Here is a 22,404-nt window from a genome sequence, read left to right as displayed (position 1 = left end):
GCACTGCGGCAGAAAGCTAAGCCTGGAAACCGCAGGCACAGATCGGAATAGGTGGATCTCAGAGCTTGGATGCGCCATCTATGTATCTGCGTTTCCTATATCCATTTTCCTTGCACAGTTTGCCCAGTGCAAAATGACAGCTGGCATAGAGAGGCAGCCATTACAGGAGGGATCCTGATCCCAATGGTGCAGTGAGGGCGCTGGACCTGAGGGCTGAATAGCGATGCTGGAGAAATCTGCAATGAAATCAAATGAGTTCAGATTTCTATGAATCTGACCCACAGACTCCACAGTGGACTGGCTTTTCCCCAGTTGCACTGGGATTCCGTGGACTTGTGGACCTTTTTTTAAAAAAAACAACAACTTTCCAGAATCTTATGCAAATCTAGTTGTAGAAAAATACATAAAGGACACTGGCCCCAAATGCACATTTCCCCCCATAGGCTAAAGCATGAAAATACGCATGGGGGGGATTTGCATATTTTGGGAGGGACTTGTGCATTTGCACAAGTGTGAATTTGTGTAGCTGCAAATTTGTGCAAACTTGGGAAACTGGAGAAAATCTGATTCCGCTGATGAGCCGATGATGGAACAAAAGGGACCTGACAATCTGTGAAACACAATGGAATGGATTTTACAGAATCCATACATCCCTGGGGCTGATTTCCAGGGCCACACAGTCCAGCTTGGGGGGGGGGGAGGGGGGGCGGCAGATGATGACAGATGATGGCAGCAGTGGCAAACAGATCAGGAATCAGTGTCTGGGCCAGCCTGGGCAGGGTAGAACCCACCAGGACTGGTGCTGGTTGCTACAGTATCCTTCTATTCTACTTCTTCATCACATTTTCTATTCAGGCAGTGGTTAGCTGGCCATGTACGTGGTCACAGATGCTCAGTGTACTATTTTTACTTAAAAATATATTATGTCTTTCTTCATGATGCTTGTTCTCAACTGAATGTGTTTAGCATCAGGACAGCAGAAGCAACCTCCATTTTATTCCTGTGGCCATGATTTCAGTGAGTTTACAATGTGAAACTGCCCATGCTTAGAATATTCCTTTTTAAAAAAAAATTAGGGATGTGTGAGAATTTTGTTTTTGCTCGCAAAACGTACAAGCATGTCCTGTTTGAAGGTCTCAACATGAGCCTGAGCATGTCCACCAAAAAGATTCATAAATTGTTGAACATGTGCTCGCATTTGCTTCGCGCCTGATTCCAAGTTCGATTTGTACAAATTTCCATATTTGCACAAATTTCCTCTGTAGACTGAATCAGCCCCGCTTTAGCCCATGGAGGAAGGTTGCACACATTAGGAAAGTTGTGCAAATTTTGGGAAACATGCACATACCCCCCATTTGATCGCTGCTCAATTTGCGCACGTTTCCCATTCATGCAGCGTGAGCAGTGATTGCAAATGGCCATCAGGCACAAGAGGAGCAGCTAGACAGCTAGTTTGGAGAATCCTGGTGATTTTGAGCATCCCACGTTCGCCACTCCCTATTTAAAATCAGGTTCAGCAAACCATCGCTTGGTTTTAGTTTTTGCTATAATGTAACAGGAACGTAGAGGCAGTTGTAAAGCATGGAATTGGGGCAGGGAGAAGAGAAATACAGGTGGTGTGCATCACAATTGAAATGATACACATGCGCCTGATCTCGGAAGCTAAGCAGGGTCAGCCCTGGTTAGTACTTGGATGGGGGACCGCCTGGGAATCAGGCTTCCTGCACTGAGCAGGGGGTTGGACTCGATGGTCTTGTAGGCCCCTTCCAACCCTACGATTTATGAAACTATGAAGCGTGGCCATATCTAGGGAGTCAGAGTCTAAAATTATCTAACTGCACCACGGCTGGATCCCAGCCCAGCCCAACTCAGCTCACACTGTTCCCTTTGAGCAAAGGAGCTGGGCTCTTCATTTCACTTCTGCCCAGCCATCCTCCTCCACTTGCTCCTCACCTTTACTGGCGCCATCAGGGCCTCTGAGGATGGTGCATTCTTCAATCTGGCCGAAGGGCTCAAAGAGTCGCCGGACGTCGTCCTCACTCTGCTGCTTCCCCAGCATGCCCACAAAGAGCTTCCTGTCTTCTAAAAACAAACCACCGCTCATTAGCAAGAGCAACGCAAAGCCAAGCAGCAAGCGGAGCAGCAGGGAAGTACGGCCAGGGCATAGGCTTGCTTGTTCCAGTCCGGGATGACATAGGACAACTAGATACCTGCCTGGACCCAAAGATCATCCTCAGAGGCCCTCCTCCGGGTGCCCACAAGAAATGAAGTGAGGCGGGTGGCTGCTAAGTGCTGGGAATATTGCAGCCTTGTCTGCAAGTTGCTGGAGGGAGGGAGTGTGCAGTTAGTTTGTGGGAATTTAGGTCACAGCTAGGTTTAGGATGTCTATACCCTTCAGTGTGGTTTCCTGTGATTTGTTCCTTCCCTCCCTCCCTCCCTCCCTCTCTGACTTCCTCCATTACTGGAAGCTGTTCTCTTGGCTCCCTTGCTCCTGCCAGTGTTATAGAACACAAAATGGACTGCACAATCTCTTTGAAACTGTACGCTGTACCTGCATATTATACAAGATTATATTGTGAGGAAAACCTGAAGAAGGGTGCGGTCTCCCTTTTAGCCTTGTGTGCATGTGGGACTGGTAAATGCTCATTTTGTTCTGCCTTTTGTTTTTCTCTGCTAACTGCCCTTCTAACAGCAGGCATCAATGCTAAATAATTCCTATCGCCAAGAAGAGGGCCTTTTCAGTGGCGGCAGCCTAGTTGTAGAATACCGTGCCCAGAGAGGCTCACCTGGTGCCCATGTTGTCTCATTTCTGCACCCACTGAAAACCTTTTTATTTTCCCAGGCTTTTGAGCCCTTCAGTTTTAAAAAATTGCATTAGTGCGTTTTTTAGATCTTTGCACTACTGCTGGCTTTGATCATGGTTTTACTTTGGTTTTATGCTGCTTAAATGTATGTTTTTTATAAAAAATAATGTTTTACTATACTACTGCATTTAAAGTTTAACTGGGGGGGGGGGGTTGTGAACTGCCCAGAGAGCTTTGGCTAGTGGGTGGTATAAAAATGTAATCAATCATCAATAATTATTTTTAAAAATCTGGGAAACTGCCTTGAATCTTCTCCCTCACCACACTTCTAAGGGGCTCATGGGACGGGCAGCTGAGTTTTACTGCATGTCCAACAACTCTGGGCTCCTGTCCCTGAATACACTTACCAGGGATTAAGACTGCAGTCCTAGGATGGGGAATGTGTTGGATTGCAATGCCTATCTTCCATCACTGGCTAGGGTTGATGGGAGTTGCAGTCCAACAACATGTGGAGGTGTCACATGTTCCCCATCCCTGCTGTAATCCTATGCTCACTTAATAAAACAATGGGACTTACTTCTGACCAGAAATGTATACGTTTGCGCTCTAAATCACATCAAACTCAATGTGATTTATATCTGAGTGAGCACCCTTACTCGAATGTTTACTCAGAACCAAATTAGTGCAGAAAAACGAGTGCATACGGCAAATCCTGGCCACCACGGTACAGCTGTGGATGGCACTGGGGAAGGGCCCTTTTGCCTGGTGCATGTATTGCATGTATCCAACTGGACGCTGTGCTAGCTTTTCTCTGGGAGGGCCCTTGTACCTTTAACAGTTGTGGGGCTGGCAAGTGCAGCCTCTTTCATCTCTGCCTTTCCTTGCTAGGAACAGCTTTACCAGCTGTGATCTAGTTGTTAAAGGTGCAGGAGCCCTGCTAACTTTTTATGTCATGTTGTGTTTTATGTTATGTGACAGCATTTAGAATGAGGGTGTTGAACCTCTTTCGGCCAGAGGGCCAAATTCCATTTTGGGGAATCTTTTATGGGCCACATTCCAGTGGTTGATGGGCCGAAAATACCACCATTACCAGCATCTTTTAGCTTAAAACCAGTAACTAAGCTTTAGGAGAAACATTTCAACCTCTTAGAAGGGGGAAAACCCCGCACCAAAGCTGGGAAGCCACAAAACAATTGATGGTCGGGGAAAGGGAGGGTGGCCAGGAGAAGGGGCGTGTCTATTTGGGGAAGCCTGGAGGGCCAGATTTGGCCCTGGGGCCTCACGTTTTGCACCCCCGATTTAGAACGACAGCCTTGTAACACTGGTGAGCCTTACAGAAGGGCAGGTGACTTCTGTGTTCTGTGAAACGGGACTCACAGATCTCTCCCAACATCCGGGTAATTCAAATAGCCCTGGTGAAATACCAGGATCAGTGCCATTAGCCATTTTTGCAGCAGGGAAACTGAGGTTAAAAGTGTGTGGCTTGCTTAAAGGTAACCAGTGAAGGACTTGTCAGTTGTGCGGTGAATGCTTGTTTGTGTGCATGCATGTGTAATGGGAGGCTGTGTGCGCTGGGTAGTATCTTAGCAGTCATGCACATGCATTTCTGTGGACGTGTGCTGGAGACAAGACACATCATCTTGAGACCTTGGGGAAAGAGTTGAGCACCCAAAATAACTAATAATTCACATGCCTTTTTTTTTTTTTAAGGCATCCCCAACATCTCCCCCAAAGACAAGCATCATATATACTAATAGTGAACTCATTCTCTGGGTGCTGGCTGTTATGCAGCCAAAATAGTGCCATCCACACACAAGAGGGATGTATTGGCAGGCCTGGGGGAACTGCAAGGTTTGCAGGCTTACCCCCCAAAAAAGTTTAAGGAAGGGGAATCCCTCAAAACAAACCAATGAGAACTGAGCACGCTCAATGGCTACAGAATGCTGAATTTAGTGTGTGTGTGTGTGTGTGTATATGTGTAGTGGAAAGTTGGAAAGGGAATGCATTGGAGCATTCTAAAAAGGGGCATGGCTGGTTGGAATGCTGAACAGGAGCATTCCGCACTGCAACACTTTGTTGCAGCTCCTGCTTGCAGCGACAAAAGTGGACAGTGATAACTGGGGGCTTGCATTATTTCACCTCCTAAATTTGCTCCGGCACCAAGACAGACTAGGTTTGGTGGTTATGGGAAACAAAAGAAGACACAGTTATGAGAGAGAGGGAAAGAGACTGAGAGAGAGAGAGACTGTTAAGCAAAGTAACAAGCAGCAGCATGGTTATGATTGACTGCCTGAATAACCCCCTGTTGCCAGCCCTGCCCAAGGGACATAAATAACATAAACATCATTGGAACGATGGTAAATAATGAGTGTTTCATGATTATTGCCAGCATCTGTCTTCCGCGGCCCTCACACCATCGCTGGGCTCTAATGGCGTTTGACCGTGGAAATAAGGTGGTCTCTCGAGGGAACGCGGCCTCGGAAATAAATAAATTACTGCATGGCACGGTGGGTGCTTTGTCAGTTGAGACACTCGGGGAATTAGTTAAGGGACCAGGGCTCATATATTGTCTTGTTAAACATAAACCATCCCTATTAAAAACAAAATAAACAACAACAACACCTGGGCCTGTATAAAGTGGTAAGCTTTGGCCAAATTTCTTTGACCGTTCCTTGCCACAGCATTTCCTCAGAGAGGGTTGGTGCTCCTGCCTCACTTGTGGCCAATGCTCCAAGCCAAACCCTTGCTGGTCTCGACAGAGGAATTCTGGCTGTCTGCTAGGGTGGCCATGTGTTCTGTTTTACTGAGGACAGTCCTCTATATGAATGCCTGTCAGAGGACACTCCTCCATTTGAAGGAGTCCTCTGTTTGAAGGGCTGCACAGTCCAAGACTTGTTGAAAGACAAAGGACCTTAAGGGGGGAGAGTAGCGGAGCCTTGAAGTTGCCCATCCACAGTGAGCACCTGGACTGCCAACTGTCCAGGTGACCTAGTCATGGTGTCCTCCACTATGAATTGTATTTCTATTTCAATTGTAGTAATAATTCTAAATTTGCATCTATACATATAAATCAGCACGGCAAATTTTAGGCAAATGTGTGTGTCCCCCCCGCTTTGTCCACTTTTTTTAGCAATGTGTAAGTGCCCATCTTAATGTCCGCTAATGTGAAATCAAGGCAACTGTGGGATATTAACCATAACTTCCAACATTCCACAGACAAAACTAGGGGCAAACTTGTAACACCCCTGTTTGTACCATTTCAGGCTGTGGATTCTATTGATGCTCTGTGCTGTAGCCTGAGTTCCAGGGTTCTGCTATGGGTCAGATCTTTAGCAGGGGTCAGGTTTCTCAGGGAAGCAAGATGGGAAGAGATCAGCACCAGAGAAAGTGGGGCTGGAGGCCAGACAGGGTTGTCTGTATATTGCTCCAACAAGGAGCAGATCAAGGCTGAGCCTTAAGTAAGAGTTTGGTGCTCGTAGAATGGTTGGCTCTGCTTCCATACTAACCAAGGCTTTGTCCCCTAAAGACACCTAGCCTGTTTTAGCACATCAAGCTGTGTTGATGTGGGAGCGGATGTGGCATGCAAGTGTCCTCATGGCCGGAGTTCCTGGAGTCCAAAGACAGAAAGGCAACTTCCTCTGGATGCAGAGGAGCCAACCCCTGAGATCTTTCTGGGGACTATGTCCTGAGAAGGTGGAAGCTTCATGATGCTTTTCTGTGACAGAATCCTCTCCCTGAACTGTTAACACCAGAGCCTCATCTTCAGAGGTGGTCTGGTGGGGATCCTCTGAGGGAAAGGGCTTGGGGTCCTGGACCATGACACCATTCTTAGGACCAGGGCAGCCCTTTCTGGTTCAGCACTCTGAGCAATGCCAGGTGGCTGGATCTAGTCACCCTTTTAATTCCTCACAATGCACTTGATGTAGTGTTACTCTGGGCCATTGTGGGAAATCACAGATGCCTAGCACCATTCAGGATGGGCGAATGAACGATGTTTGAGATTGTGAGGATTCTCTGAACATCATCTCACTGCTCATCTTGGGCCCAATTCCTGTTCGTGTTTGTGACCACAGCTCGCTCTGTGCGAACGGGAACATGGTGCAAATCAAGCAGCGATCGAATGTGAAATTCGTACAACTTTCCTCCATAGACCAAAGCAGGGCTGATTCCATCTGCAGGGGAAATTTGTGCAAATTAGGAAATTTCTGCAGAAGCAAACTGGGAATGTTGCGCAAATCGAACCCAAGCACACGTCCGGCAATTTGAGAATATTTTCGACGGACATGTGCTTGAGCTCACATTCAGGGCTTTGAACAGGGCATGCTCGCATGGTTTGCGACCAAAGACGAAATTCTTATACATCCCTAAGCACCATCCAGAGCAGTAACTCTGCCAACTGATAAAATCCACCAGGGCCTGCTGATGGGAGGATTCTCTGACCAAGGCCTCCTCAAACATAGACCTGGCTCTGCCTGTTCTCATGCCAAGAGTTATTTTTGTCCTTTTACACATTGCTGAAGGCTGTACTTTGTCTCAGAGAGGCTACGTATGCATCACCATAAAGGAGGAAACGCATCTGCAAAAAAAGAGGACAATAGGGGATGCCGATTTGCATAAAATTTGCATATTCTACTTTATATAGGTAGACGCGAATTTAGAAATAATTATTACAATTTAAGTAGAAATACAGTACATCTGACCATAGTGTGGACATGTGACCAGGTGACCTGTGTGTCTGTCAGTCCAGTTGGCTGTTCAGGCACTAACCTGATAGGCAACAGTTCTTTATCTTTAAATGGGAATTGACCAGGAAAGCCTTTCAAATAGAGGATGCCTTCAAATAGAGGATGCTCCCTTGGTAGCCCTTCAAACAGAGGACTGTCCTCTGTAAAAGAGGACACATGGGTACCCTATGTTGATGGCCAACGCCAAGGCCCAACTCTGCCTTCCTAGGATTTTTTTCTTTAAGCTGGACTTGGATAGCCCTTCAAACAGACAAATATCCTCTCACAGCCCTTCGAAGAGTGGACTGCAAAAAAGGACACATGGCCACCCTACTCCGTTGGCTGCATGCCTTTATTCCTTCCTTGCTCTGTGTTAAAATCCCCAAGAAGGTACTTGTTCTTTATAGGGCCAGCTCTACCAGACCAATGCGATGGTGTCAGCTGCTGCAGGAAACTCTTGACCCAAAGTGGCCTCCAGCTTTGGCTGATTTCATTCCCGAGGGTTCGAAGCAAGGTTCTGCACATCTCTTTTTACCCTCCGAGAAAGCAGGGATTTGGCCAAGGCCCTATAAGGGCATTATGCAGTGGAGGCTGCGGCTCTGGTGCCAGCAAGGTGGTGAATCCGCTCCAAGTTTTAGCCAGAACCAGTCAGAACTCTAAAGGAGCTATAACATCAACAACTTGCAACCTGCATCTCAGTCATTCTCGGAAGAAGCTCACAAGGTGCACCCATTATCGTTCCCATTTCACAGATTGCAGAAATCACCCTGAGCGTTGTGTGCCCAGCAGCACTGCAGGTCTCTCAGGGCAAAGCCAAGCATCCTGGCTGCTGGCCTGTCCTGGCTCAGCTTTCGATTCCCCAAGGAGCTGACATCAGTGGGGGCTGGAAGTTCTGATTTAAGTGGGGCGGTGAATCTGCTCTGGGTTTCAGTCAGGTACACACCTTGGATACGTACCTTCAGTTTTGATGGAAACCAGGAACGGATTCACCACCCCGCTGACATTGGAGCCACCAGTCTCCACTGGTATCGTGACAATGCTGGGCTTTGAATCCAGGTTTCCCTACATCGAAATCAAATATTTACTCCCACCAGACTTTGGGGGCTGTGGTGGAAACACCTGCCCTTTCCGTCGCTTCTCATGCCATGCAGCATTGCGTCTATCAAAGCTCTCCCTGCCAAGGATCTTTTAAAAGACACAGGAGCTGATGGCCAGAAGTTGGCAACACATGTCCTGGCACATGGGTTTGGGAGGCGCTCAGGGGGGCAGGGGGAGCGCCATCCCCTTGCGAAGGGATTTCTCCTCCTCCTCCTCCTCCGAGATGGGCCAAGGCAGCTTTCTTGTTCTTGCCTGTCTATTGATTTTTAATCCCTCACCAATTACATTCTGTAAGTGGGTAATTTATTTCCCAGTTCCCTCTGGGACACGCGGAGCTTTTGCTGGCACCAGCTGAGTCGTGTTTAATAACTACATCTCTCTCTGAATACACTGTTATTTACCCTGCTCAAGCAACTGAACCCTGGGAATAAAACATCACTGAGTTTAAAATACCTGTCCACGTGGGCATTTGGCTGTGGACTGGTGCCTTAGGGAGTGGGGAGAAAGCATAGAGTAAAGAAACAACAACAACAACAACAAAAACTGGGACAAAAGAGGTTTGCCAGAATCTACCGTGGCTTTGGGGTGAGCCATGGAAGGGTCTGAAATACAGTGTCAGGATGGCATTCTGCAGAGTATGAGTTGCTGTCTGTTGCTCCACACGGGTGGACTACAACTAATGGATGGAAATGGCAGAGATGCAGATTTCAGCTAAACATTAAGAGAACATTCCTAATGGTGAGAGGTGTTTGGCAGTGGAACAGGCTGTCTCAAGAGGTGGTGGCCTCTCCTTCACTGGAGGTATTTAAGCAGAGGCTGGATGGGCATCCATCAGGCATGTTGTTGTTACATCCTGCATGACAGATCCTGCATTCAACAGGGGGTGGACCAAATGACCTCCATGGTCCCGTCTAGCTCTATGATTCTAACTCCCCTCCCCAAGATGGAGCAGCTGCCCCTTTCAGGAAAGAGGATTGTTAGTACATCCCCCCCCCCATTTTGTGCATTTTAACCTCACAAAAACTCTCTGAGCTTGTGACTGGCCCAAAGCCACTGTTTAAGTTTCATGGCTGAGTGGGGGATTTGAACCCAGGTCTTCCCAGTCCTAGTCAACACTCAGCTCAACACTACTCTGCACTGCCTCTGAATGCTACTGTTTGGGGTTTCATACATGTAGCCCATGTGTAACAGGTGTTTCCAAGACATTCTTGTGTGATGCACCTGCCTTCATTGCCATCCAGTAGGATGACAAAGGACAGGGCTTTTTTTGTGGTGGTGCCCCAGCTTTGGAGGCCCCTGCCTAAGAAGGTTTGGCAGGTGCCAACGTTGCCATCCTTTCAGTGCCAGGTAAAGATGTTTTTCCTTGCCAAGGCATTTTTAAATTGGTTTTCTTGCCCCTGCCTGCAGAATAGTTTTAGATTTTCTTGCCCCTCCATTTTATTGCTATATAAGTGATGATGTGATATGTCATGCTATATCATATCATATCATATCATATATTACATCTCTATACTACCCAATAGCCAAAGGTCTATTTAATTATATATCCTGGAATCTGTAAGGATGAAGGGCAGTTTAGAAATTCTTAAAATACATAATATGAACATACATACATATTACTAGTAGGACTCCAAGGTTTTAATCCCCCTTTTAAAAATTTGGTTTATATCCATTGTTTCTTATGCTTTAGTGCTTTTTAGCATTGTGTGGCTGTGAAGCTTTGAGGTCTACAGAGGCAAAGGGGAAAAAGGTCAGGCTTAGAGGCATGGGTTTTTGTTGTTGTGAGGAGGTATCCCTGAGAGGAATAGTTTCATTTCCCTGGTTAGGTTTCAGTTTCATTTCCCCAGTTAAGTTTCATTTCTTCAGGTTTGAAGCTGTACTTTCGGTTTTGAGGAAGGAGGGTATATAAAGAGAGCAAGCGAGCCAGTAGGAGCAGAGCCTAAAGAGGGAGCACGAAGAAGCAGCCTGGAGAAGTCTAAGGACAGCTAGGGTAAAGGAACTTGTGTTTTGCAACTTTTATTTTCTCTTAATGCCTTTTGTATCACTCAGCTCTATTCTGTAAATACCTTTAGTTGTACTTTGCTTGCTTTAATTTGCCAGTAAACTGTTGTGGTCAAACCCTGTGTCTGGAGTGTCTATCATCTCACGTCTATAGCCTAAACCCCATGTTACTGGAAAGGGGAAGGTAAAAGAAGGAAGGTGGGAGTCTTAAGTAGGAAAGAGATCCTTAAGGAGCTGCTCAGGGGGTCTAGGTCATAAGGGGAACCCTGACAGTAGCATTTCTAAATGTTGAGTTGTCAGGCCTGTCGGGTGGGCCCCAGATATGAAATGCAGAGGCAGAATAAAAATATTTGGAACACATAAATATCTAGTGATGGTAACTGTTGCGAGTGTTACAGCATTCCGCCCTAACCCAAGGATGGGGAACGTCCAGCATGTAGGCCGAATTTGCTCCACCAGGCCGGCCCATCTGGCTTTTGTGCCATTTTTCCCCCCATTCTAAAAGGCTGAAATGCCTCTTCTATGGCTTAGTTACTGGCAGTGACAGCTTTAAACTACAATATGCTTGTATTTTGGCCTTGCCACTACTGGAATATGGCCCTGAAAGCTTCTCTGAAATGGAATTCACCCTCAGGCTGAATGAGGTGCTGGCCCCCTGTGTTATGGCATGACCTGCTTTTGGGTGAGCTACTCCTGAAATAAGAATGGCCTGATAATTCTCCCTAGAGGGTGCTAGAGAGCCATTGGCTACAATTCCTGCAACTTCCTTCTTGGGGATTATTAAGACAGAGCAGAGCTGGGAGAACACAGTTAGGTAAACCTGGTTGTTACAGTCAATCAGTCGTGGCTATGTTACAGCCAAACCAGGGATGTAATTCAGGGCGGGCCCGGCCTTTCTAGTTATTATTATCTTGGGGTCTCGGTATTTAACCTTTTCACTGTGTGAGTTTAACAGAAAACAACAGGAACATTTAGAAAATTAAATTTTAGTGAACTGTTTACATTTTCTTTTCATCAAAAGATGGTGAAAAATGGTGCAGGGGGCCTAAAGAGGTGGGAAATCCATTGAGAACAGCCAGGATGCAAATGCAGGTAGCCTAGCATGTTTAAGGCTATTTCACAGCATTCTTTCTTAGTGAGTAGTTGGATAGCATACTGCCCACATGCCTTTCCTTATATTTCCACAAGCAAAGGGACTAGAGACTTGCTTTTTAAACTGAAAACTGAACATTCCGGTGGGGGAGGGGAGGCTGGTATATCCCTGGTAGGTACGCCCCCACAACATCCCTCTCCTCCTCTCCGGTGACTACAGCCCCAAAAGCATAAACTGTGTGTGCGAGTGGCAGGGCAATCCTGTCCATGTCTACTCAGAAGTTAGCCCCATTGAGTTCAGTGGGACTTACTCCCAAGTAAGTGTATATAAGATTGCGACTTCTGCATCTAATTTTGTGAGTCAAGAGTATGGTAACTTAATGAGGTTACGGAACCCAGTGCGAGCCGCCAACTATGTTTTACTCTGCTTCGTGTTTAGCTTTTTATTGCCATTATACAGGGGCGGGGGTTTGATCTCCCATCCAGCCACTGCCCAAGGCGAGCCCTGCTTGGCTTCAGTGACATAACTGCAACCTGCGCCATCGAACCATTCTCTAGGCTGTTCCCGTCGAAAGCTGTGCTTATTTGCTCAAGTGCTCACTGCTTCATAAACCATGAAGTGTGATGGTTCCTCTACCACAGGCTGATGAGTTCCGTGGAAGGTCTCTTTTCTTTCACCTCTTTGCCAGCTGTTGAGCTCATGCCTTCATCCTTCGTGTGCTTTACATGGATGAGGCAGGAACAATGGGCAGATCTGGGCTGCTGTTGCTGCCGTACAGGAGGGAGAGGTTGCTGCTGTACCAACCCCATTGCTACTGTTGTCACAACTTCCTTTTGTCTGTCCTGAATCTCCCACCATTCAGCTTCACTGAAGGAACCCAGGTTCTAATATTAAGTGGTAGTTAAGGGTTGTTATAGCAGTGACAGATTTTATTTTCTTGGGCTCCAAGATCACCGCAGACGGAGACTGCAGCCATGAAATTAAAAGACGCTTGCTCCTTGGGAGGAAAGCTACCTAGACAGCATAGTAAGAAGCAGAGACATCACCTTGCCAACAAAGGTCCGTCTAATCAAAGCTATGGTTTTCCCAGTAGCAACGTATGGCTGTGAGAGCTGGACTATAAGGAAGGCTGAGCGCCGAAGAGTTGATGCTTTCGAACTGTGGTGCTGGAGAAGACTCTTACGAGTCCCCTGGACTGAAAGGAGGTCAAATCAGTCAATCCTCAAGGAAATCAACCCTGAGTGCTCATTGGAAGGACAGATACTGAAGCTGAAGCTCCAATATTTTGGCCACCTAATGCGAAGAGAAAACTCCCTGGAAAAGACCCTGATGCTGGGAAAGATTAAAGGCAAAAGGAGACAGGGACGGCAGAGGATGAGATAGCTAGATAGCATCACCGATGCAATGAATATGGATTTGAGCACGATCCAGGAGAGAGAGGAGGACAGGAAGGCCTGGCTTGCTATGGTCCATGGGGTCACGAAAAGTCGGACACGACTGAACGACTGGACAACAACAAAAAGGGTTGTCATTATGTTGTTAGTAAAGGTCACATGAAGTACTAGTTCCCCTCTACTCAGCACTGGCTAGGCTTCATCCTGAGTACTGTGTCCAGTTCTGGGCGCCACACTTTAAGAAGGATGCAGACAAACTGGAGAGGGTTCAGAAGAGGGCAACAAAGATGAACAGGGGACTGGAAACAATGCCCTATGAAGAGAGGCTGAAAGAACTGGGCATGTTTAGCCCTGAGAAGATAAGACTGAGGGGAGATAGGATAGCGCTCTTCAAGTACTTGAAAGGCTGTCCCAGAGAGGAAGGCCAGGATCTCTCCTTGGTCATCCCAGAGTGCAGGACACACGGAAAACTGGGCTCAAGTTACAGGAAGCCAGATTCTGGCTGAACATCAGGAAAAACTTCCTGACTGTTAGAGCAATATGACAATGGAACCAGTGACCTAGGGAGGTGGTGGGCTCCCCCATGCTGGAGGCATTCGAGACGAGGCTGGACAGCCATCTGTCAGGGATGCTTTGACTTGGATTCCTGCATTGAGCAGGGGGTTGGACCTGATGGTCTTATAGGCCCCTTCCAACCCTACTATTCCATGATTCTATGGTCCTACTCTTAAAGGTGGCCTAAACATAATTTTAAATAAATAAAATTATCGATCTTTTCAGTAACAGCAAGGCAACCTACTAAATGTTCTTATGTTATGAATTCTGTTTATCTGTTTATCTGTCTGTCATCTATCTCAACGGAGGCTGGTGGCTCCGATATCAATGGGACTGTGAATCTGCTCTGGGTTTCAGTCAGAACTCTAAAAGAGCTATCCATGGTGCTGAACCAATTTGGGGGATTGTGATCAGTACCTTGGATAGTTCCTTCAGAATTCTCTGACTGAAACCCAGAGCAGATTTACAGCCTCCCTGACATTGAAGCCACCAGCCTTCTCGGGTCTATCTATCATCTACCCATCTCTTTGTTCGTTGCAACCCAAATGTTTGCTTATCTTCTGGTGCATCCAAACAGGGATCAAACCCAGGTACAGATCAAATGTACATGTCCACCCTTTACTTTCTCCACCATCCAGTTATGGTGCTGTGCCTCTTCCCACCTTCCCGCATTGAGGGCTACATTGGATGCGTTCCACATGGCTGGAGTATATTACTACAATAATAAGTGGAGAAGAAACGGTCTCTCTGCAAGCATCAAACCAAGAGCCTGGGAAAGTGGAACTGATTTCCGTGAACTGCTTATGTTAGCAAACCTCTCTGAATTCTTTCTTGAAAAACCACTTGGGAGTGGGTGGGCTATACAGGACATACTGTTGAAGGTTGGGAGTGAGTTGGCAGCAAGGGGTGGAAGCTGGAGCACCAAGTCAATCTGAGAGCAATCCCCAAGCAGTGGAAGCAGGTGGCTCTGGTCTCAGTGGGGTGGTGAATCCATTCCAGGTTTCAGCCAAAACCAGTCAGAGCTCCAAAGGCACTCTCTAAGGTGTGAAGCCTGACTAGTTTTGGCTGAAACCTGGAGCGGATTCACCGCCCCACTGACATCGGTGCCACCAGCCTCCACTGTCCCCGAGGTAACCCAGCAGTGGTGTAATGGAGCCAGGGCTCAGGGGTTCAAAACCCCAGGACTTTCTGATTAGCAGGGATGCTGATATCATCTGCTACACCCCTCAAAATTCTCTGTTCCCCCTGAGCATGGCTGCAATCCCCACAGTAGCTGCTTGGGGGTGGGGATGGAAGGGGAATGGATTTTCCCATCATCAATATATTGTTCCCTGTCATGATGCAGGGTATTCTGGGGTGGCTTGATCTTGGGCAGTTAAGAACTTGAATAAATAAATAAATTAAGAACTTGAAAGGGCAATTCAAAGCCATGAGCTTTCGATTCAGAGCTTTCCAATTCAGAGCCATGAGCTTTCAATTCAGAGCTTTCCAAGTCAGAGCCATGAGCTTTCAATTCAGAGTCATGAGCTTTCCGTTCAGAGCTTTCCAATTCAGAGCCATGAGCATCAATTCAGAGTCATGAGCTTCAGAGGCATGAGCTTTCAATTCAGAGCCATGGGCTTCAATTCAGAGCCACGAGCTGTCAATTCAGAGCCATGGGCTGTCAATTCAGAGCCATGAGCTTCAATTCACTTCAGAGCCATGGGCTTCAGAGCCATGAGCTGTCAATTCAGAGCCATGAGCTGTCAATTCAGAGCCATGGGCTTCAGAGCCATGAGCTTTAAATTCTTCAGAGCCATGAGCTTTCAATTCAGAGCCATGAGCTTCAATTCAGAGCTTTCCAATTCAGAGCAAGGAGTTTTCCATTCAGAGCAAGGAGTTTTCCATTCAGAGCCATGAGCTTTCAATTCAGAGCCACGAGCTTCAATTCAGAGCTTTCCAATTCAGAGCCATGAGCTTTCCAATTCAGAGCCAGGAGCTTTCAATTCAGAGCCATGAGCTTTCAATTCAGAGCCATGAGCTGTCAATTCAGAGCCATGTGCTTTGATTCAGAGCCATGAGCTTTCCTTTCAGAGCTTTCCAATTCAGAGCCATGAGTTTCGATTCAGAGCCATGAGCTTTCCATTCAGAGCTTTCCAATTCAGAGCCATGAGCTTCAATTCAGAGCCATACGCTTTTGATTCAGAGCCAAGAGCTTCAATTCAGAGCCATACGCTTTTGATTCAGAGCCATGGGCTTCAATTCAGAACTTTCCAATTCAGAGCCATAAGCTTTCCCAAAGGCCTGATCCTGATGGAGATAAACTGCCAGAAGTGGTTTGTTGCTATGGATCAACCCAGCTGCCTGTATTCTTGGATTCTCCTTTGGGAGGGGATGTGGCTACAGGGGCTGTCATAGCAAGTGCCTGCACTTCAAAATGTGTCCCAAATGGTGGTGCAGTGCTACATGCAGTGCTATCACTAAGTAGGCATGAAATTACACCCACAGGGGCCACTGGTCGAGCACAGAGCAAGGTGTGTAAAGTGAAGAGCCACCTACCTCCTCGGCCCTCGCTGTCTGCTGGCTTGACTTGGATTGGTCGATTCATCTGTCAAACAAGACAAAGGCGCTCTTGGTTAGAGCCGGGGCATCTAGCATTCCCCAAAGCAGCTCAGCAAAGCCATGGTGAGAAGCCCAGTGATTCAGTGGAAAACATTTGCAGGGGGTGGGCAAGGTGGGCACTGGCAAAGCCTGGACTGGGATCTCCCCTCCATTACCATGGCACCCTTGGAGGCAGGGGGATCCCCATTCACATTATTTTGTGTTGTTGTTTTTATTTAAAATATTTCTTGGCTGTCCTTGGCAGGAGCTTCCCAAGGCAGCATACAACAATAAAACACATAATAAAAAACAATGCGTCAATAAAAGCTGTAAAAACACAATCAAAACAGTAAAAACACAATAAAAGCACCACTCAGAACTGCATCATCAGCAACCATTCTAAAAGAACACTGTAGAGGTCCTGATCAGACCACCCTAATAAAGGCAACATGGCTGTTCAGGAGTCAGTGAACAGTTCTGATTCAACATGAGAAAATTTAAATATAGCTAGTTGCATCATGGGATCAGGACCCCTCCCCCATCCCCTGACCAATCTCTTGCTTAATCACATTTATCACATTTATCACATTAATCATTTCATTATTTCATTTATTACATTTCTATACCACGCAATAGTCAAAGCTATCTGGGCAGTTTACAAAGATTAAAAACCTTAAAAATACAATATTGTACATAATATAAAAACTGTTTACATACAAACATATAAACAGACAGCACACACACACACACTCCTAAACAATTTTAACAATCAACAATAAGCAATCCCAGGACCTGTTTAAAAATCTTATCATGTGCTGCCAAATGCCTGAGAGAAGAGGAAGGTCTTAACCTGGTGCCAAAAAGATAACAATATTGATGCCGGGTGGGCCTCACTGGGAAGATAATTACATAACCAGAGGCCACCACTAAGAAGGACCTCTCCTTTGTTGCCACTTTCTGAGCGTCCCTCAGAGGAGGCACCTGGAGGAGGGCCTTAGATTATGAGCATAGTATACAGGTAGGTTCATGCTGGGAGAGGCGTTCCATCAGGTTCACATACCACCTATCCTTACGTTGCATGATATTCCTCTCCAATCTTCTGGAGGCTGCTACCTCTCAGTCACTGTCCCAGTGACCCAGCTGTGCTCACTGGTACTTCTTCTAGCTAGGGTAATGACCCAGATAGATAGATAGATAGATAGATAGATAGATAGATAGATAGACAGACAGACAGATCTACCTAGCAAAAGTAAACCCCGTATCATTTGAAGTGTGGCAACAGCAGTGTTCTTTTCACTGCGAGAACGTAATTGCTGACTGTTTGGGGCAGCAAGGGCTACATTGACACCCCTACTTCATCCCCAAGCTCCAGGTTTTTGAGGGGACACCCTCTATGGGCCCCCTATCTTAATGAATCACCACCATTGTCACCAGCTGCTATTGCTCCTCATCTTCTTTCTCATTGTGCTCCCACTTGCTTGCTTGACAAGCAGAGAGCCAGTGAACAAGTAGGCCGTGGCATCTACTGTTCCTCCACCACAGTCTGGGGCAGAGTGAAAGGCAGCTGAGAAAGCAAGATGCAATGGTGAAGAGGAGGAGCAAGTCAAGGGGCCTCTTGTCAGGGGATTCCTGCTGAGCTGTGGGCCCTCGGGAGGTGTCCAACCATGCCTACCCTTGATGCTGCCCTGCCCAAGCATGTAACTCCTTAAGGATGGATAAACAACAGCCAAAGAGCTTGTGGCACCTTAAAGGCTAACAGATATGCCAGAGCCCACTTCATCAGATCCACGTGTAAGAAGTGAGAAAAAACAATATAGATGGATGCTCCACTGGTTATCATAGCATCATAGCGTTGGAAGAGGCCATTTAGGCCATTGAGTCCAACTCCTTGCTCAGTGCAGGAATCCAGTTTAAAGCATCCCTGACGGATGGCTGTCTAGTCTCTGCTATAGAGAGCCCACCACTTTCCTGGGCAGTTGGCTCCACTGTCTGACTGCTCTGACGGTTAGGAAGTTTTTCCTGATGTTCAGCCAAAATCTGCCTTCCTGTAACTTAAGCCCGTTATTTTGTGTCCTACAGTCTTGGAGAACATGTGGCAGCCCTGTTGTGTGTGACAACTCTTTAGGTGCTTGAAAAGTGCCATCATATCCCCCCTCAGTCTTCTCTTCCGAAGGCAAAACATACTCAGTTCCTTCAATATTTCCTGGCAGAACTTAGTTTCTAGTCCCCTGATCTTCCTTGCTGTCCTTCTCTGAACTAGTTCCAATTCATCTGAATCCTTCTTAAAGTGTGATGTCCGGAACTGGATGTGGTATTTGAGGTGAAGTCTGACCAGTGCAGAGTAGAGTGGAATTATTATTTCCCATGATTTGGAAATTATGCTTCTGTTGATGCAGCCTAAATTGGCATTTGCCTTTTTTGCAGCTAGATCACACTGCTGACTCATATCCAGCTTGTTCAAGGAGTGGGGAATGAAGGCTCCTATTCTACACACAGTGTGTGTGTGTGTGTGTGTGTGAGAGAGAGAGAGAGAGAGAGAGAGAGAAAAGTAGGGTGGAGGGAAGGGGGGAAAGACTGAGACCTAAAGAGGCCAGTTTCCCATTCTGAGAACAAGAGGCCTAGTAAATCTGCTTTGGCCTGATCCACAGTTTGAGAGCTGTGGTTGACCTGGTTGCATTTTGGATCTTGCAACAGGTATGCACTAGGGTAGTGCCCCCCAAAGAGGACAAGTATAATAAAAAAGGATACCTTTTTGCGTAAAATTTGCATATGCTAAATTATAGGTATAGCTGCAAATTTAGAAATAATTATTATAATTATTATAGAAATACAGTACATTTCACCATAGTTGTGACCACGTGACCTGTGTGTCTGCCTGCTCAGTCTGCTGTCCAGATGCTATTAATGGACAGCTTTGAGGTCCAGCTCTCCTTGTGATGGTTCTTTACCCTTAAACTGGACTTGGACTGGGTACCCCATCAAATAGTGGACACTTTCAAATAGAGGTCTGCCCTCTGTAAAATAGGACACCTGGCCACCCTAACCAATGTTTTGCTGCATGTCCCATTTGTTCGTCCTAAGCCACTACCTTTAAATAGAGGATACCTTCAAAATAGAGGGCAGTCCTCTGGCAGCCACTGAAAGAGAGGACTGTGCTCGGTAAAACAGGACACCCGGCCACCCAACAAGTGTCTCTATAGTATTTGCAAACTCATTCCCCAAGTGTGAATCCTTATGTAGACAAAAGGGCACCATCCATGCACAAGAGGGAAGTATCAGGGGAACCCCAGGGTTTGCAGAAATACAAATATGTTTTAGAGAGAAACAAACCTAAGGGGGGGGGGGGACTCAAAAACAAACAAGCAGTCTGGTGAGGACTAAGAGTGTTTAGTGGACGCAGAAGGCTGAGCATCTGTTGGAGTGGGGGGGATGGAAAACCTGGGTGGGGGAATGGAGAATCTTGAAAGACAGCAGGCTGGAACACTGCAGTAGGGTGACCACTGACGCATTGCCAAAAAAGAGGAATTGCATCACCAAACGGAGGACAAAAATACACCAATTTGGGTAACATTTGCATATGCAAATTTATATATATAGGTGCCCATTTAGAAACAACTGCAGTTTAGACAGAAATACAATATATATTTCCACAGGCAAAAAGACTGACCAGGTGACCTGTGTGCCAGCTCCGTCTGCTCTCCAGAGCTAACTGTTGACAGGCAACTTCAAGGCCCTTGCCTGCTCTCTTTCCTTTTGGTTCTTTGACTTTAAACCAGGGTTGGACTGGGCATCCTGTCAAATAGAGGACACTTTCAAATACAGGTCTGCCCTCTGCCAGCTCTCCAAAATAGAGGACTGTTCCCTGTAAAATAGGACATCTGGCCACCCTAAGCAATGTTTCGCTGCAGGTCCCATTTGTTCTTCCTAAGCCACTACCTAACTGCAAGCTAAAAAAAGACAAATGCAGCAGTTACATCTTGGAACATCGAACAAGGAATACCCTGCGAGAAGTGCGCGAGACCCCAGGGCACCACAACATGAAACAACATTGTTCGTCAAGACTCCTCTATCGTGCTGGCGAAAGCCGCTTCTCAAACAGCTCTTTGGCTGGCTGCACACAGCTCCTTTGTCGCCTCCCAGAGCCACCTGACCGTTCTCTTCCTGCCAATCAATCTTGCTAATTGATTTGTGTATTAGTAGAAGTTGTTGATGGCATTTGATGGCTATTAAAGTCAATTAAAGCCCCTTCGCCTCATCGGGGTGACAGATGAAAGGATACTAACGTATCCAGTCACACACACACATCCCACCGGATACAATCACACACACACACACATGTGCACGTGGGCACACACACACAATATCACATTCATACACACTTGCTGAGCTCTTGGCTGGACAACTGGGAGCTGGTTTAGAGGAGATAGAGATTTCCTGCCTGGAAACCACAGATCACCTGGACCAGCAAGCTTAAGGATTCAGGAGAAAGTAAAATGCCAGTTTAGCATCCTCTAGGACTAGGGATGCAGTAATGTGTGCTACCTATGGATGTTTCCCATGGATTTCCAAGGCTGCGTATGGATGTGTGTGGAGTCCACTTAAAGATCCATGCTGAGAATCTAGAGGTACATTTGGGTAAATTCACCAACTCCAACATCTAGAAACTAGGAAAGTTTGGAGGCAGAAGGATGCTTATTCTCTGGCCTTATGATAATCAACTGGTGGCTTATTTAATAGATTTCTTGCCCTTTTTGTAGGATATTTACCCTCTTAAGCAGTGGCGCAGCTAGAACTGGACCTAGGAGGCAAAATACAGGGTCCTAGACTCTGGGGGGCCTTCAAATGACCATCAAGAGAGCGGCAGAGGATCAGGGCAGCAAAAGCAAACTCCATTTTATTCCTGTAGTCTTGAGGGTGCTATGGTTTAAGTGAGTTTAAAATGCAAAACTGTGCATGCACTTTAAAATTTAAAAAAAAATTAGGCTTGGCCAACAGTTTTGTTGTTGTTGTAGGTCTAATATATCAGGAATGTAGAAGTGGTTTTAAAGCATGGAAAGGTGGTTGGTGGTGAAGAGAAACGTTGGTTGTGTACTTCGCATCAGAAGTAATACACATGGCCCTCTAAAGAGGGTCCCCATAAGACCATCCAGTTCAGGGTGTAAAATTAGCTAGCTACACCACTGCACCCAAGGGGGCTTAAAAACCCGTGGGTAAAACAACAAAAACATGAAATTAAAAGCTATTAAAACAATACAATGACAAAACAGCAGCATTAAGTGTGTGTGTGTATGTGTGTGTGTATGTGTGTGTATCAGCAAATCAAACCATTATTAAAAACAACAACAACAACAACAACAGCGCAATAAAATCACCCAAAAGCAGACGAGAAAAAAGGTCTGTTTTAGGGTCATCTAAACGCCAGCAAAGAGGAGGCATGCATATCTCTTTGAGAAGGATATTCCCCAGAATGGGAGACACCGCGGAGAAGGCCCTGTTCCTGGTACTCACCAACTTAATAGCTAGCAGTGCCCCAGAGAGCAGAACCTCCGATGCTGATCTTAAGGCTCAGGTAGCTACATTATATAGGTGTAGGAGATCCTTCAGATAATCTGGTGCTTTAAGAGCATTGTCCAACTGAAAGAAATTATTGGGATTGCTTACTTACTCAGTCTAACAATGACCCATAAGCATGTAGCAGTGCTAAGGCTTGTAGTTGTGGGGGGCGGGCTGGGGGGCTTGCCCCCTTAAATTTTCTCTGCTCCCCTAATTTTTTTTAACAAACTAATAATTTTTTTAAAAAACACTGTTTACAATTTTGTCTTTAAAAAGCCTGCAGATGAACTGCCCACCTAATTTTTTGGCACCTCCTTCAAACTTTTAGGCTGGCTACAGGCCTGGAAGTGCTTGAGGTCTGGCTGCTTTGATTCCCTCTCCATGTGCACAGCAGATGCACGTAACCTTGGTCTGCGCATGAACACTGCAGCCTCCCCACGGCAAACACAATAGATTTTATTTTTCTACAGGCTCTTTCACCCAATCTGAAATATACAGAAATCTTTCTGCGCGTCTCTTTTCCGGAGCAGCGGGAAGTTGGCTTCTTTAGCATATCTGCACACTGCCCTTCAGCAAATATGGCTCCCAGGGCTCTTCAAATA

At 46.4% G+C, this 22,404-nt stretch overlaps 1 protein-coding gene across 6 annotated transcripts in view; it reads right to left on the bottom strand.

The window, feature by feature from the left end:
* CELF6 (CUGBP Elav-like family member 6) overlaps positions 1-22,404 on the bottom strand; it is a 204,246-nt gene that overhangs the window by 35,283 nt on the left and 146,559 nt on the right. For 4 of the 6 annotated variants that reach the window (XM_084816420.1, XM_084816419.1, XM_084816421.1 and 1 more), the window contains exons 3-4: positions 16,208-16,256; positions 1,954-2,082 (exon numbers count right to left, since the gene is read on the bottom strand). In XM_084816420.1, the coding sequence (XP_084672546.1) occupies positions 1,954-2,082; positions 16,208-16,256 (178 nt within the window). Of the gene's footprint in view, positions 1-1,953; positions 2,083-14,509; positions 14,542-14,892; positions 14,895-16,203; positions 16,257-22,404 lie in introns of all 6 variants that reach the window. The other 2 variants (XM_084816422.1, XM_084816424.1) reach the window with 2 other exon arrangements.

The sequence above is a fragment of the Heloderma suspectum genome, chromosome 11 (genome assembly GCF_057233095.1).
Source record: "Heloderma suspectum isolate Gila_16-S chromosome 11, 16-S_ref, whole genome shotgun sequence".
NCBI lineage: Eukaryota > Metazoa > Chordata > Lepidosauria > Squamata > Helodermatidae > Heloderma > Heloderma suspectum.
This window is presented reverse-complemented; position numbering and strand designations above follow the sequence as displayed.